Source organism: Sebastes umbrosus, chromosome 20, assembly GCF_015220745.1.
Source record: "Sebastes umbrosus isolate fSebUmb1 chromosome 20, fSebUmb1.pri, whole genome shotgun sequence".
NCBI classification, from domain to species: domain Eukaryota; kingdom Metazoa; phylum Chordata; class Actinopteri; order Perciformes; family Sebastidae; genus Sebastes; species Sebastes umbrosus.
In genome coordinates, this window is record NC_051288.1 from 27491142 (window position 1) to 27505360 (window position 14219).

Below are 14219 nucleotides of genomic sequence, written 5' to 3' on the forward strand. Positions count from 1 at the left end.
TTATTTTACAGCAACAACACACTTCCTGTCTCGAGTCCTGTCAGGTGCTGTCAAGCCTGGCCTCACTTCCTGTCATCAACCCGTTCAGACGTGACCGGTGTCGTCTAGACTCGTTAAAACCTGAACAAGTTCTCCCAGAAAACACGACTAACTACTGCAAACTGGTGTGGACTCCAAAACTGAACCCTATAGACCCTTTTAGTGATGACGTCATGATGAGGTCACGGAGTTAGCTGGAGGCTAACCAAAGGAAAGACTGGAGGCTAACGCTAGCAGTGGGCTAACATTAGCTGGAGGCTAAACAAAGGAAAGACTGGAGGCTAACGCTAGCAGTGGGCTAACATTAGCTGGAGGCTAACCAAAGGAAAGACTGGAGGCTAACACTAGCAGTGGGCTAACATTAGCTGGAGGCTAAACAAAGGAAAGACTGGAGGCTAACACTAGCAGTGGGCTAACATTAGCTGGAGGCTAAACAAAGGAAAGACTGGAGGCTAACACTAGCAGTGGGCTAACATTAGCTGGAGGCTAAACAAAGGAAATACTGGAGGCTAACGCTAGCAGTGGGCTAACATTAGCTGGAGGCTAAACAAAGGAAATACTGGAGGCTTACGCTAGCAGTGGGCTAACATTAGCTGGAGGCTAAACAAAGGAAAGACTGGAGGCTAACACTAGCAGTGGGCTAACATTAGCTGGAGGCTAAACAAAGGAAAGACTGGAGGCTAACACTAGCAGTGGGCTAACATTAGCTGGAGGCTAAACAAAGGAAAGACTGGAGGCTAACACTAGCAGTGGGCTAACATTAGCTGGAGGCTAAACAAAGGAAAGACTGGAGGCTAACACTAGCAGTGGGCTAGTGAGATAGTTAACTATAGACATCCAAAGATTTATACGCCCTCAATTTATCTTTACAGCGCTGCCGTTGGTCACCGGCCCGCTTGTCGGACGGCTGGCTACTTAGCGAGGAAATGAGTCCAACAGAGGACAGCGCTGAGTCACGGTCCCTCTGCCTCACTCCTCGCCGCTAGGAGACGACTTCACCGGGAGGAGAGCAGGCGTTAGCTAGCTAGTCAGGCTCCGGACAAGCTAGCTAGCTAACTAGTCAATTCTGTAGACAGACTAGCTAGCTAGCGTTTGCCAGCCGTGTCCTCCTCCTGCAGTAGTCTCCAGCGGCGTAGGGGTCGGCTAATCTGGTCCTGTTGGTTCATGTTAAACTTAACGCTCCGCCCACTAAAATCCGTCACCATGGTTACTAACAGAGAAGGAGTCTGATTGGTTAATACAACTTCATATTGGGAGGCTTGTTCAGAACATAAAAGAAAACAAAGCCACGCAGACGTATCCAAACACCCGTTAGCATGTTCCAGCCCCTGAACCTACAGTACCAGTACAGGTAGCGGTACCGGTGTGAACTGAACGGGTTTCAGGTATTTGAGGCCAGGCAGGTGCTGTCCACGTCTCCGACTGCTCCAGGTGCTCCATGTCGTTTTCTTTTGACCAGTTCAACCAGTCCGTCTGGAGATCCGGAGTTAACAGAACCAGTGTTGATTCAAGCAGACGATTATCCAGAACTATACGACGAAGGTCGACCCTGGTCCGTTCTGACAGATGTTCAGGGTTCTTAAACCGATCCGACACCTGGGACCCCTGAACCTCAACGTTTCACCGTCACTGAGTTCAGTACTTAAGATCCGTGGCGCTACCGGTGGTGAACCTGGCGCTCTGTTTTTGGTGTTTTAACGCTCCACTCTGAACCTTCAACAATCACCGTTAACATCAACAGAACTTCAGAACCTTCAGCAAGAACGTTTCCTTGTTTTTGTCCGTTTCAGCCGACCAGACGACGCTTTGACTCTTTTTTCTGTTTACGTCACCAAACCTGCCAAAACGAAGCTCAGACCTGATTATCTTGTATTATTTTGTGTTTGTTTGTCGGTTAGTTTGGTTAGTTGACACGGTAAACACGGTCATGTTCTTTCTTCTTCTTCTTGCCTTAAGGTGCGGTCACATTCGCTCTACGTTCAACAGAACCTGCCCGCCACTCAGACCCGCGGCGGCGGTCTGGTAACAATAATGGCGTCCACATTTCAAACCTAAAACAGGAAATTCCTGGTTGAATCAGTCTTTTATTGAAGTGATTGAGAGGCGGAGCTAGTGTCGGTAGGACAGAGGCGGAGCTAGTGTCGATAGGACGGAGGCGGAGCTAGTGTCGGTAGGACAGAGGCGGAGCTAGTGTCGATAGGACAGAGGCGGAGCTAGTGTCGGTAGGACAGAGGCGGAGCTAGTGTCGGTAGGACGGAGGCGGAGCTAGTGTCGGTAGGACAGAGGCGGAGCTAGTGTCGGTAGGACGGAGGCGTCATGTGACCGCACCTTTACTCGAAGCCAGCAACAGCTTTCTGCTCGTCAACGGTTTCACCTCAAACAACGTTTATTTGAACCGGCTCTCTGATGATGACGACAGATGTGGTTAAACATCAACCCGATAAACATTTCAACATGATTACCATTCGCTAAGCCCCGCCCCCCCCCTTAGTTACTGTTGCTAACCAGACCACAGCACGCGTTCATTTTACCACAACAGAAGAACAGTATTTAAATGGGTCCTTTTATTTCTAACCGCCGTCGGTTTGAAAACGGTCTCTTTATTGACTTATCAACTAGCTAGCTAGCGAGCTAATTAAGCTAACGTTAGCTCTACAAGGTCTCCGACTGACTTTTTAATGTTTCAAGCTGACTTGTTTTAAAACAACAACCCAGTAAAGAGGTCTTAAATGTGAACTTGATATCATGCTGACAGACTGATGCCGAAGCTAACAGATCATGCTAACGGACTAAGGCTAAAGCTAACAGGTCATGCTAACGGACTGATGCTAAAGCTAATAGGTGATGATATCATGCTAACAGACTAAGGCTAAAGCTAACAGGTCATGCTAACGGACTGATGCTAAAGCTAATAGGTGATGATATCATGCTAACAGACTAAGGCTAAAGCTAACAGGTCATGCTAACGGACTGATGCTAAAGCTAACAGGTCATGCTAACGGACTGATGCTAAAGCTAATAGGTGATGATATCATGCTAACAGTCTGAGGCCAAAGCTAACAGGTCATGCTAACAGACTGAGGCTAAAGCTAACAGGTCATGATATCGTGCTAACATACTGATGCTAAAGCTAACAGGTCATGATATCATGCTAACAGGCTGATGCTAAAGCTAACAGGTCATGCTATCATGCTAACAGACTGATGCTAAAGCTAACAGGTCATGATATCGTGCTAACAGGCTGATGCTAAAGCTAACAGGTCATGCTATCATGCTAACAGACTGATGCTAAAGCTACAGGTCATGATATCATGCTAACAGGCTGATGCTAAAGCTAACAGGTCATGCTATCATGCTAACAGACTGATGCTAAAGCTAACAGATCATGCTATCGTGCTAACAGACTGATGCTAAAGCTAACAGATCATGCTATCGTGCTAACAGACTGATGCTAAAGCTAACAGATCATGCTGTCGTGCTAACAGACTGATGCTAAAGCTAACAGATCATGCTGTCGTGCTAACAGACTGATGCTAAAGCTAACAGATCATGCTGTCGTGCTAACAGACTGATGCTAAAGCTAACAGGTCATGCTATCATGCTAACAGACTGATGCTAAAGCTAACAGATCATGCTATCGTGCTAACAGACTGATGCTAAAGCTAACAGATCATGCTGTCGTGCTAACAGACTAATGCTAAAGCTACCTGTGACTAGTTACTGTTGCTGAGATATGATTGGACAATCACCGTTTGGGGGCGGGGTTTAGAGAACGTCACTATGGAAACTGAAACTAAACGGATGTTTGATCAGGAACTCTCGGAGCAGAATGTTGTTGTGGTTCACTTTCAGGTTTCAGTTTCAGTTTCAGCTCAGCGGTCCATAAACACCCCCCCCACCCCCCCACGGTTCTTTTATTATTTCCCTCCTTCTTGTTTTATAATTAAATAAAAACACTGTAAAGGTGAATAAACTATTTATAAACAGCTGCTGTTGTCTGTGATGATTATTTTAAGAACTACAACTCCCATGAGTCCGAGGGTGTCTAATTACCAGGAAACACAAAGTACAGCTGAGGCTGATGGGAAGTATCTAAGTACATGTACTCAAGTACAATTTTAAGGTACTTGTACTTTACTCTTTCGGCTACTTTCTACTTCTCCTCCACTACATCTCAGAATAAATATTATACTTTTTACTCCACTACATTTATTTAATAACTTTAGTTACTTTACAGATTCAGATTATTAAAACTAAATAAAATCAATTAATAAATGATGATGTAATATTATAGATTAAACTGCCAGCAGTATATAAAGTCATTAAAATGATGAAAAAATATCCCAACAATATTAGTAAAGTATCAGACAAAACATTGTTAAATATCTTAAATAATATCAGTAAAATGTTCGAAAAAAGTATTAGTTAACTATTCAAGAAATATTAGTAAAATAAAAAATAGCAAAATATCCCAAAATATTATTGAAGTAGGCTATCAGACAAAAAAATTTAAAATATCCTAAATAATATCAATAAAATATCCGAAAAAAGATATTATTAAAATATCTACAGATATAAGTTAAATTTCAGAAAAATAGTAATAAATTATCAGACAAAAAGTAAAATAATGTAGAATAAACAAAATAAAGTTAAATACGCGAAAATAATATTCGTAAAATATCTAAAAAAATAATTAAAAGGCGCTCCACCTTTACCAGCACCAATCATCAGAATACTACAATACACAGTCAAATAGATTACTCTGCACAATGAGTACTTTGGGTAGTAATACTTTTGTACTTAAGATGTTGAATGCAGGAATTTTACTTTTAACAGTTTTTTTTCTACGCTGTGGTATTACTACTGCAGTAAAAGTACTTCTTCCAGCGCTGTGGGAGTATCATTAGTTCTGCAGATATTTAATCATAAAACAAAGTACTGAACAAAACGTTTAGACCAGACTCTATCGAGATAACTCTACATTGCTATAGCTCTACGTTTAGACCAGACTCTATCGAGATAACTCTACATTGCTATAGCTCTACGTTTAGACCAGACTCTATCGAGATAACTCTACATTGCTATAGCTCTACGTTTAGACCAGACTCCATCGAGATAACTCTACATTGATATAACTCTACGTTTAGACCAGACTATCGAGATAACTCTACATTGATATAACTACGTTTAGACCAGACTCCATCGAGATAACTCTACATTGATATAACTCTACGTTTAGACCAGACTCTATTGATATAACTCTACATTGCTATAACTCTACGTTTAGACCAGACTCTATCGAGATAACTCTACATTGCTATAACTCTACGTTTAGACCAGACTCTATCGAGATAACTCTACATTGATATAACTCTACGTTTAGACCAGACTCTATCGAGATAACTCTACATTGATATAACTCTACGTTTAGACCAGACTCTATCGAGATAACTCTACATTGCTATAGCTCTACGTTTAGACCAGACTCCATCGAGATAACTCTACATTGCTATAACTCTACGTTTAGACCAGACTCTATCGAGATAACTCTACATTGCTATAACTCTACGTTTAGACCAGACTCTATCGAGATAACTCTACATTGATATAACTCTACGTTTAGACCAGACTCTATTGATATAACTCTACATTGCTATAACTCTACGTTTAGACCAGACTCCATCGAGATAACTCTACATTGCTATAGCTCTACGTTTAGACCAGACTCTATCTAGATAACTCTACATTGCTATAGCTCTACGTTTAGACCAGACTCCATCGAGATAACTCTACATTGATATAACTCTACGTTTAGACCAGACTCTATCGAGATAACTCTACATTGATATAACTCTACGTTTAGACCAGACTCTATCGAGATAACTCTACATTGATATAACTCTACGTTTAGACCAGACTCCATCGAGATAACTCTACATTGCTATAGCTCTATGTTTAGCCTTCAGCTGGGGTTGTGCTGATGTTGTCAGATCCACCAGTGACTTGGCAGAAATGATAATCGCTTCCCCCACAATGCACTGCAGCAGCACTACTCCAAACGACTGGAGAACGGGCGAGGAAAAATTAGGTCACACACACACACGCACACGCACACACACACACACGCACACACACACACACCATAACTAATTCTGTCTTATCTGCTTCTATAAAAAGATCAAAGTGAAGCAGAGAAACGTCAGAGTTTCACTTTATTCATCAAACAGCAGCTACACTCATAATAACTACAATAATATTATATTATTATTATTATAATAATAGTAATAATAATAACAGACATGATTATTAGTATATTAATATATTATTATAATTATTATTATTATAGTTATAATAATAATAATAATAAATATAATAATAAAAATAGTGATAATTATAATAGTCATTATAATAATAAATATATTAATAATAATAATAATAATAAACCAGGTTTAAGTTTAAACCAGTTTAAAGTTCAGACAGTCGGACCACATAATTACTGAACATTAGATTCATTTATTTATTTATTTAAAGACAAACAATCAATAAGTGAAACATTAATAAGTGAATGTAATTAAAAAAAATACATTAACGGTTGAACAGATTACGGATTACTGTAAAGGTCACTTCCTGCCAGTCTGAGTCACTTCCTGTCACGTCGGCGGCGTCACAGCGAGTCCTTCAGCACACGGAGCACGCTCAGCGCCGACTCCACGCAGCCGTCGAAGTTGGAGTGGACGAAGGCGTCGCCGGCGCAGACGAGCGGCGGGCTGTCGAGGACGGTCATGTGACCCGGACAGTCCGGAACCGAGGTCAGCACCTGCAGGAGGGAGGACGGGGAGGGTCAGAAATCTGAGGGAGGAGTTCAGGGTCCGTGGGATTCCTCAGTGTTCGCCGGCTCACCTGCGAGTACCTCCACTTGTGACACTTGATGCTGATTGGCTGAGGCAGATCAGGAAGCAGCTTGTTGAGTTCCTGTAATATGATTGGCTGGACGTCCTCCTTGTCCTGCTCCAGGTGCTCCACGCCGAACGGGACGCTGGTGTGGACGACGAGGGACGGACCGCGACCGGGAGCGTCTGGACGGACACAGACACAGAGATTCAGACGCTTGTTTAAGTCACAGTGATGTCACACAGGTGTGGTGTTACACCGTGATGTCACACTGTGATGTCACACAGGTGTGGTGTTACACCGTGATGTCACACTGTGATGTCACACAGGTGTGGTGTTACACTGTGATGTCACACTGTGATGTCACAGGTGTGGTGTTACACCGTGATGTCACACTGTGATGTCACAAAGGTGTGGTGTTACACCGTGATGTCACACAGGTGTGGTGTTACACCGTGATGTCACACAGGTGTGGTGTTAGACCTGGAATCGGGATCACCCGCGATAATTGGCAGGGGGGAATTGGGCCAGACAGACATACAGACATACAGACAGACAGACAGACAGACAGACAGACAGACAGACAGACAGACAGGTGAGCAGACAAACAGACAGGTGAGCAGACAGACAGACAGACAGGTGAGCAGAGAGACAGACAGACAGGTGAGCAGACAGACAGACAGACAGGTGAGCAGACAAACAGACAGGTGAGCAGACAAACAGACAGACAGGTGAGCAGACAGACAGACAGGTGAGCAGACAGACAGACAGACAGGTGAGCAGACAGACAGACAGGTGAGCAGACAGACCTGCGTTGCGTTTGCGGGCGTCGGCAGCGATGTAACGGATGCAGCGGTTGTCAGAGACGTAGCGAGCCGACCAGGGAAAACTGAAGACCACATCTGGAGGGAAGAAGAGAGCGAGGGCGAAGCGAGACGAGTACACGACCCCGTCCAACTGCTGCTTCTGAGGGACAGACAGCACTGAGAGACAGACAGGTGGACAGAGAGACAGACAGAGAGACAGACAGGTGGACAGGTTAACTGGTTAAAATGGAATGGATCAAACTAGAGACCTAGAGCATCAGAGGATCCTCCTGGACCCCCTAAAGACTCCTGGACCCCCTAAAGACCTCATGGACCCCCTAAAGACCCTCTGAACCCCCTAAAGACCCCTGGACCCCCTAAAGACCTCCTGGACCCCCTGAAGACCCCCTGGACCCCCTAAAGACCCCTGGACCCCCTGAAGACCTCCTGGACCCCCTAAAGACCTCCTGGACCCCCTAAAGACCCCCTGGACCCCCTAAAGACTCCCTGTCCCCCCCAGCCAGCAGTAAAGTGTTAACAGGATCTCAGTCTGGTAGAGGACGTTTTCATGATTCACTCAAACTGCAGCTAATAATAACCTCAGTGTGTATTTCAGAGTGTGTGTGTATGTGTGTGTGTGTGTGTGTGTGTGTGAGTGTGTGTGTGTGTGTAGAGAGGAAATGGGCGCTGTCCCCTGTCAGCCAATCAGATGAGCTGAAGATGACATCATCATCATCATCATCTAGAGACACAGGAGGAGGAGGGGCCGTTGTCTGCAGCACACACACACTCACACACACACACACACACTCACACACAAACACACACTTGATCTGTAGTGTGTGTGTGTGTGTGTGAGAGTGAGAGGAAGCTGCTGCCTCCGTGTGGTCAAACTGCATCACTACAGCTGAGTACTACAGCCGAGTACTACAGCTGAGTACTACATGTGCACAGTACAGCGTGTACTCAGTACTTGCACTGTAAGTACAGTTAGAGTACAAGAACATCTGCTTCGTACTAACAGGAAGTGATGCAATAAGAACATCTGCTTCGTACTAACAGGAAGTGATGCAATAAGAACATCTGCTTCGTACTAACAGGAAGTGATGCAATAAGACTTCAGTTCAACTTGTTCCTAGACCTTTCTGATGTCGTCCCTCAGTGCATTGTGGGAAATGGTGTCCATCAGGATTACAGACTACACACAGTACATCACCTCCAGGTACAATTACTCAGGTACTGTACTTTAGTACACAGGCAGGGTATTTCTACTTCTCTACTACATCTCAGAGGTACATGTAGTACTTGATAGTATTAGTACATTAGTATTTGAGATAAATAAATAAAATGTATTTTACAAACTGTTCATGTTTTCAAAATAAAAGCCTCAGCTGTCAGATAAATGTAGAGCAGTAGAACGTACAGTACTTCCCTCTGAGATGTACTACAGTAGAAGTACTACAATAGATGTACTACAGTAGATGTACTACAGTAGAAGTACTACAGTAGAAGTACTACAGTAGAAGTACTACAGTAGAAGTTCAAAGTACTAGTAGTACCTCAAAACAGTACCGGAGTACAGTACTGGAGTAAATGTACTTTCCACCACTGTTACAGGAGTATAAATGTGTCTCACTGTGTCCCACGTCTCCCTGCAGCTGAAGGATCTGAGGGACCGGCATCGTCAGGACGACGGCGTCAAACATCTGGCTGTCTCCCGTCTTCCTCTGGACCTCCCATGATGCACCGCGGCGGTACAGGCCGGTCACGTGACGCTCCAAGAACAAATCAGCTCCTGAAAGACAGACGGACGGAGAGACAGACGGTCAGAAAGACAGAGAGACACAGAGAGACATAGAGAGACGTAGAGAGAGACAGACAGGTAGGTGCGTACCTGACTCAGACAGGAAGTGTTTGACCAAACTGCCGATGCCGAGCGGCGTCATGTAGTCCGTGTTCCCGTCTCTGTGCTTCAGTCCTTCAACCGGCGACGTGAGAGGCTGCAGGACGCCAGCAGACAGCAGCTCTGAGTACACACTAATACACACACACCTTCACAATAAAAGACCAACAGCTCTGAGTACACACTAATACACACACACCTTCACAATAAAAGACCAGCAGCTCTGAGTACACACTAACACAGACCTTCACAATAAAAGACCAGCAGCTCTGAGTACACACTAACACAGACCTTCACAATAAAAGACCAGCAGCTCTGAGTACACACTAACACAGACCTTCACAATAAAAGACCAGCAGCTCTGAGTACACACTAACACAGACCTTCACAATAAAAGACCAGCAGCTCTGAGTACACACTAATACACACACACCTTCACAATAAAAGACCAGCAGCTCTGAGTACACACTAACACAGACCTTCACAATAAAAGACCAGCAGCTCTGAGTACACACTAACACAGACCTTCACAATAAAAGACCAGCAGCTCTGAGTACACACTAACACAGACCTTCACAATAAAAGACCAACAGCTCTGAGTACACACTAACACAGACCTTCACAATAAAAGACCAGCAGCTCTGAGTACACACTAATACACACACACCTTCACAATAAAAGACCAGCAGCTCTGAGTACACACTAACACAGACCTTCACAATAGTACACACTAACACAGACCTTCACAATAAAAGACCAGCAGCTCTGAGTACACACTAACACAGACCTTCACAATAAAAGACCAGCAGCTCTGAGTACACACTAACACAGACCTTCACAATAAAAGACCAGCAGCTCTGAGTACACACTAACACAGACCTTCACAATAAAAGACCAGCAGCTCTGAGTACACACTAACACAGACCTTCACAATAAAAGACCAGCAGCTCTGAGTACACACTAACACAGACCTTCACAATAAAAGACCAGCAGCTCTGAGTACACACTAACACACACCTTCACAATAAAAGACCAACAGCTCTGAGTACACACTAACACAGACCTTCACAATAAAAGACCAGCAGCTCTGAGTACACACTAATACACACACACCTTCACAATAAAAGACCAGCAGCTCTGAGTACACACTAATACACACACACCTTCACAATAAAAGACCAGCAGCTCTGAGTACACACTAACACACACACACCTTCACAATAAAAGACCAGCAGCTCTGAGTACACACACACCTTCACAATAAAAGACCAGCAGCTCTGAGTACACACTAATACACACAGACCTTCACAATAAAAGACCAGCAGCTCTGAGTACACACTAACACACACACACCTTCACAATAAAAGACCAGCAGCTCTGAGTACAAACTAATACACACAGACCTTCACAATAAAAGACCAGCAGCTCTCAGTACACACTAATACACACACACCTTCACAATAAAAGACCAGCAGCTCTGAGTACACACTAATACACACACACCTTCACAATAAAAGACCAGCAGCTTTGAGTACACACTAATACACACACACCTTCACAATAAAAGACCAACAGCTCTGAGTACACACTAATACACACACACCTTCACAATAAAAGACCAGCAGCTTTGAGTACACACTAATACACACACACCTTCACAATAAAAGACCAACAGCTCTGAGTACACACTAATACACACAGACCTTCACAATAAAAGACCAACAGCTCTGAGTAAACACTAACACACACACACCTTCACAATAAAAGACCAGCAGCTCTGAGTACACACACACCTTCACAATAAAAGACCAACAGCTCTGAGTAAACACTAATACACAGGTAGACAGGTGTGAGACAGGTGTGAGACAGGTGTGTCGTACCTGTGGTGTGACTGAGCGTAGGCAGATGTGGCGGTGATGTACTGAGCTCCAAGGTCAGCTGAGTGAGACGAAGGGTCAGGAGGACGACTGGTGGACATCCTGCCTCCTGAGAGACAGACAGACAGAGAGACAGAGAGACAGACAGAGAGAGAGACAGAGACACAGACAGAGACACAGACAGAGAGACAGACAGACAGACAGACAGACAGACAGAGAGACAGAGAGACAGACAGAGACACAGACAGAGAGAGAGACAGAGACACAGACAGAGAGACGGAGAGACGGAGAGACAGACGGACAGAGAGACAGGTTCAGATCTCCTCTCCACCAGACTCCATTATAAATCTCACTGATTTTATCTTCATCAGTTTGTGGTAAAACAGCATTAACTGTAATAAAGAAGTTGAGATGTGGATTTGAATAAACAGGAAACATTCTTCTATTCGGGAATAAATCTAAACAGAAAACAAACTGATTTCAGAAAAAGAGAAACTTTTAAAGTTGGTCTGACCTCTGAACTTACAGCCTTCAACAACATCAACAGACAGGAGGACCAATACACCACAGCAGATAAAAAGCTAAAGTTTTAATGTATTTAAGTTAACTTTATAGATCAGAGTTGAGCCGAATGGAAGAAGACAGTTTACTGATATTGAAACTGTGTTTGTTTGTGTTTTACAGTGTAACTCTGTGAAGCTGTGAGCTCTGGAATATTAAATTAGAGGATTTCTGAATGGAGATGTGTTCTGACTGACATCCTCTTGCTTCACTATCTGAACTGTATTAACATCTCTCCTCTCAGCAGACATGACTGTTGAAGTAAATCACACTGAACTGGTAGAAGAGAGTTAAAACTGGTTTCACTCTAATGACTCTAAAGTAAGGAACGGGACTTGTGGGCTGCAGCAGGAACATCTCGTTCAAAAAGTTTAAATTTTATTGAAATGAAGTTACAATTATAGATAATTTCCAGGCCGAAGTTGGTAGGAGTATCTGCTGATACTGTAAAGCTCTTCAGTGATGTTCTGCAGGTTGACTCTGTGAGGCTGAGAGCTCGGGAGGATTCAATTGTCAGATTTTTGAATGGAGATCTGTTCGCCACCGCTGACAGTCACCTGAGCCGTGTTGCCCGTTTAAAAGCCTGATATTTATTAATGTTTATGGATCACTACCGAGCCGAATTGAAGAGTGAAGTGTACTGATCCATAATCTGTGTTCTGAGTGGTGATCAGTGGAGCTGCTGCGGTTCTGAGAGCTCATTAATATTAAATCTTGGTATTTCTGGATGGAGTTCTGAATGGCTCACCTGCGCCCCTCGCTTTGTCCCACACCTCGATGTGCACTCTGCTCTGCAGCTCTCTCCCCAGCAGACACGCGCACACGCTGCCCGTCAGACCCGCGCCCACGATCAGAACCCGGGACATCTCCAGAACCGAACCGGAACCGAACCGGGATAACTGTATAGAACCACTGTATAACCTCAGTATAACCCGGGTTTGACCCCGACCCGGGTCAGAACCGCCTCCTGCGTTATGAAACAGCTGAGCGGAGATGGACCAACAAAACCTATCCCGGGTCCGTTCAGACCGGCTTCAATGACCCGGAACAACAACAGACATCCGGCTGACACTTTCACAATAAAGGTCTTATTACCTCCAAATAAATCAGGAAGAAAAAAAAACTTTTTTTCAGGTACTTGATGTACTTTATACCTTTATACTTATACTTCATATCACAGCTAAATACTGTATTCTGTTAGTCTGTACTCCACTACAGGTACACAGGTACACAGGTACACAGGTACACAGGTACACAGGTACACAGGTACACAGGTATACAGGTACACAGGTACACAGGTACACAGGTACACAGGTACACAGGTACACAGGTATACAGGTACACAGGTACACAGGTACACAGGTATACAGGTACACAGGTACACAGGTACACAGGTACAGCAGTCAGTAGTTACTATTCCTCTAATATTATAATATATTTAATATTTAGAATAAGGATAAATATATATATATATATATGTATATATTAATACATATATATATATATATACACATATATGTATATATATATATATATTAATATATATACACATATATATTAATACATATATGTGTATATATATATTAATACATGTATATTAATATATATATACACATATATGTATATATATATATTAATATATATATATTAATATATATACACATATATGTATTAATATATATATTAATACATATATATTAATATATATACACATATATGTATTAATATATATATTAATACATATATATTAATATATATACACATATATGTATATATATATATATTAATATATATATATTAATATATATACACATATATGTATTAATATATATATTAATACATATATATTAATATATATACACATATATGTATTAATATATATATTAATACATATATATTAATATATATACACATATATGTATATATATATATTAATATATATATATTAATATATATACACATATATGTATTAATATATATATTAATACATATATATTAATATATATACACATATATGTATATATATATATTAATATATATATATTAATATATATACACATATATGTATTAATATATATATTAATACATATATATATATAAAGAACAACACAAACATTTCTGCTGCCTATATTTTTTTTTTTA

General features: G+C 42.2%; 1 protein-coding gene and 1 long non-coding RNA gene across 4 annotated transcripts; one reads left to right on the forward strand and one right to left on the reverse strand.

Moving 5' to 3' along the window:
- The first annotated feature begins 878 nt into the window (after positions 1–878).
- LOC119479637 lies at positions 879–4028 on the forward strand. 3 transcript variants are annotated; one of them, XR_005204727.1, is made up of 3 exons: positions 879–3061; positions 3103–3176; positions 3381–4028. It is a non-coding gene; the product is annotated as an uncharacterized LOC119479637 (long non-coding RNA). The 3 variants fall into 3 exon arrangements; XR_005204725.1 differs by having other exon boundaries at positions 879–3176; XR_005204726.1 differs by having other exon boundaries at positions 879–3176; positions 3422–4028.
- Positions 4029–6532: 2504 nt separating this feature from the next.
- rnls (renalase, FAD-dependent amine oxidase) lies at positions 6533–13118 on the reverse strand. Its single transcript, XM_037756071.1, has 7 exons — positions 12826–13118; positions 11520–11625; positions 9631–9773; positions 9373–9531; positions 7740–7913; positions 6940–7115; positions 6533–6856 (listed from the first exon to the last, which is right to left on the reverse strand). The coding sequence occupies exons 1-7, from the start codon at positions 12941–12943 to the stop codon at positions 6704–6706; spliced, it is 1029 nt and encodes a 342-aa protein (XP_037611999.1). The 5' UTR covers positions 12944–13118; the 3' UTR covers positions 6533–6703.
- Between the last annotated feature and the right edge of the window lie 1101 nt (positions 13119–14219).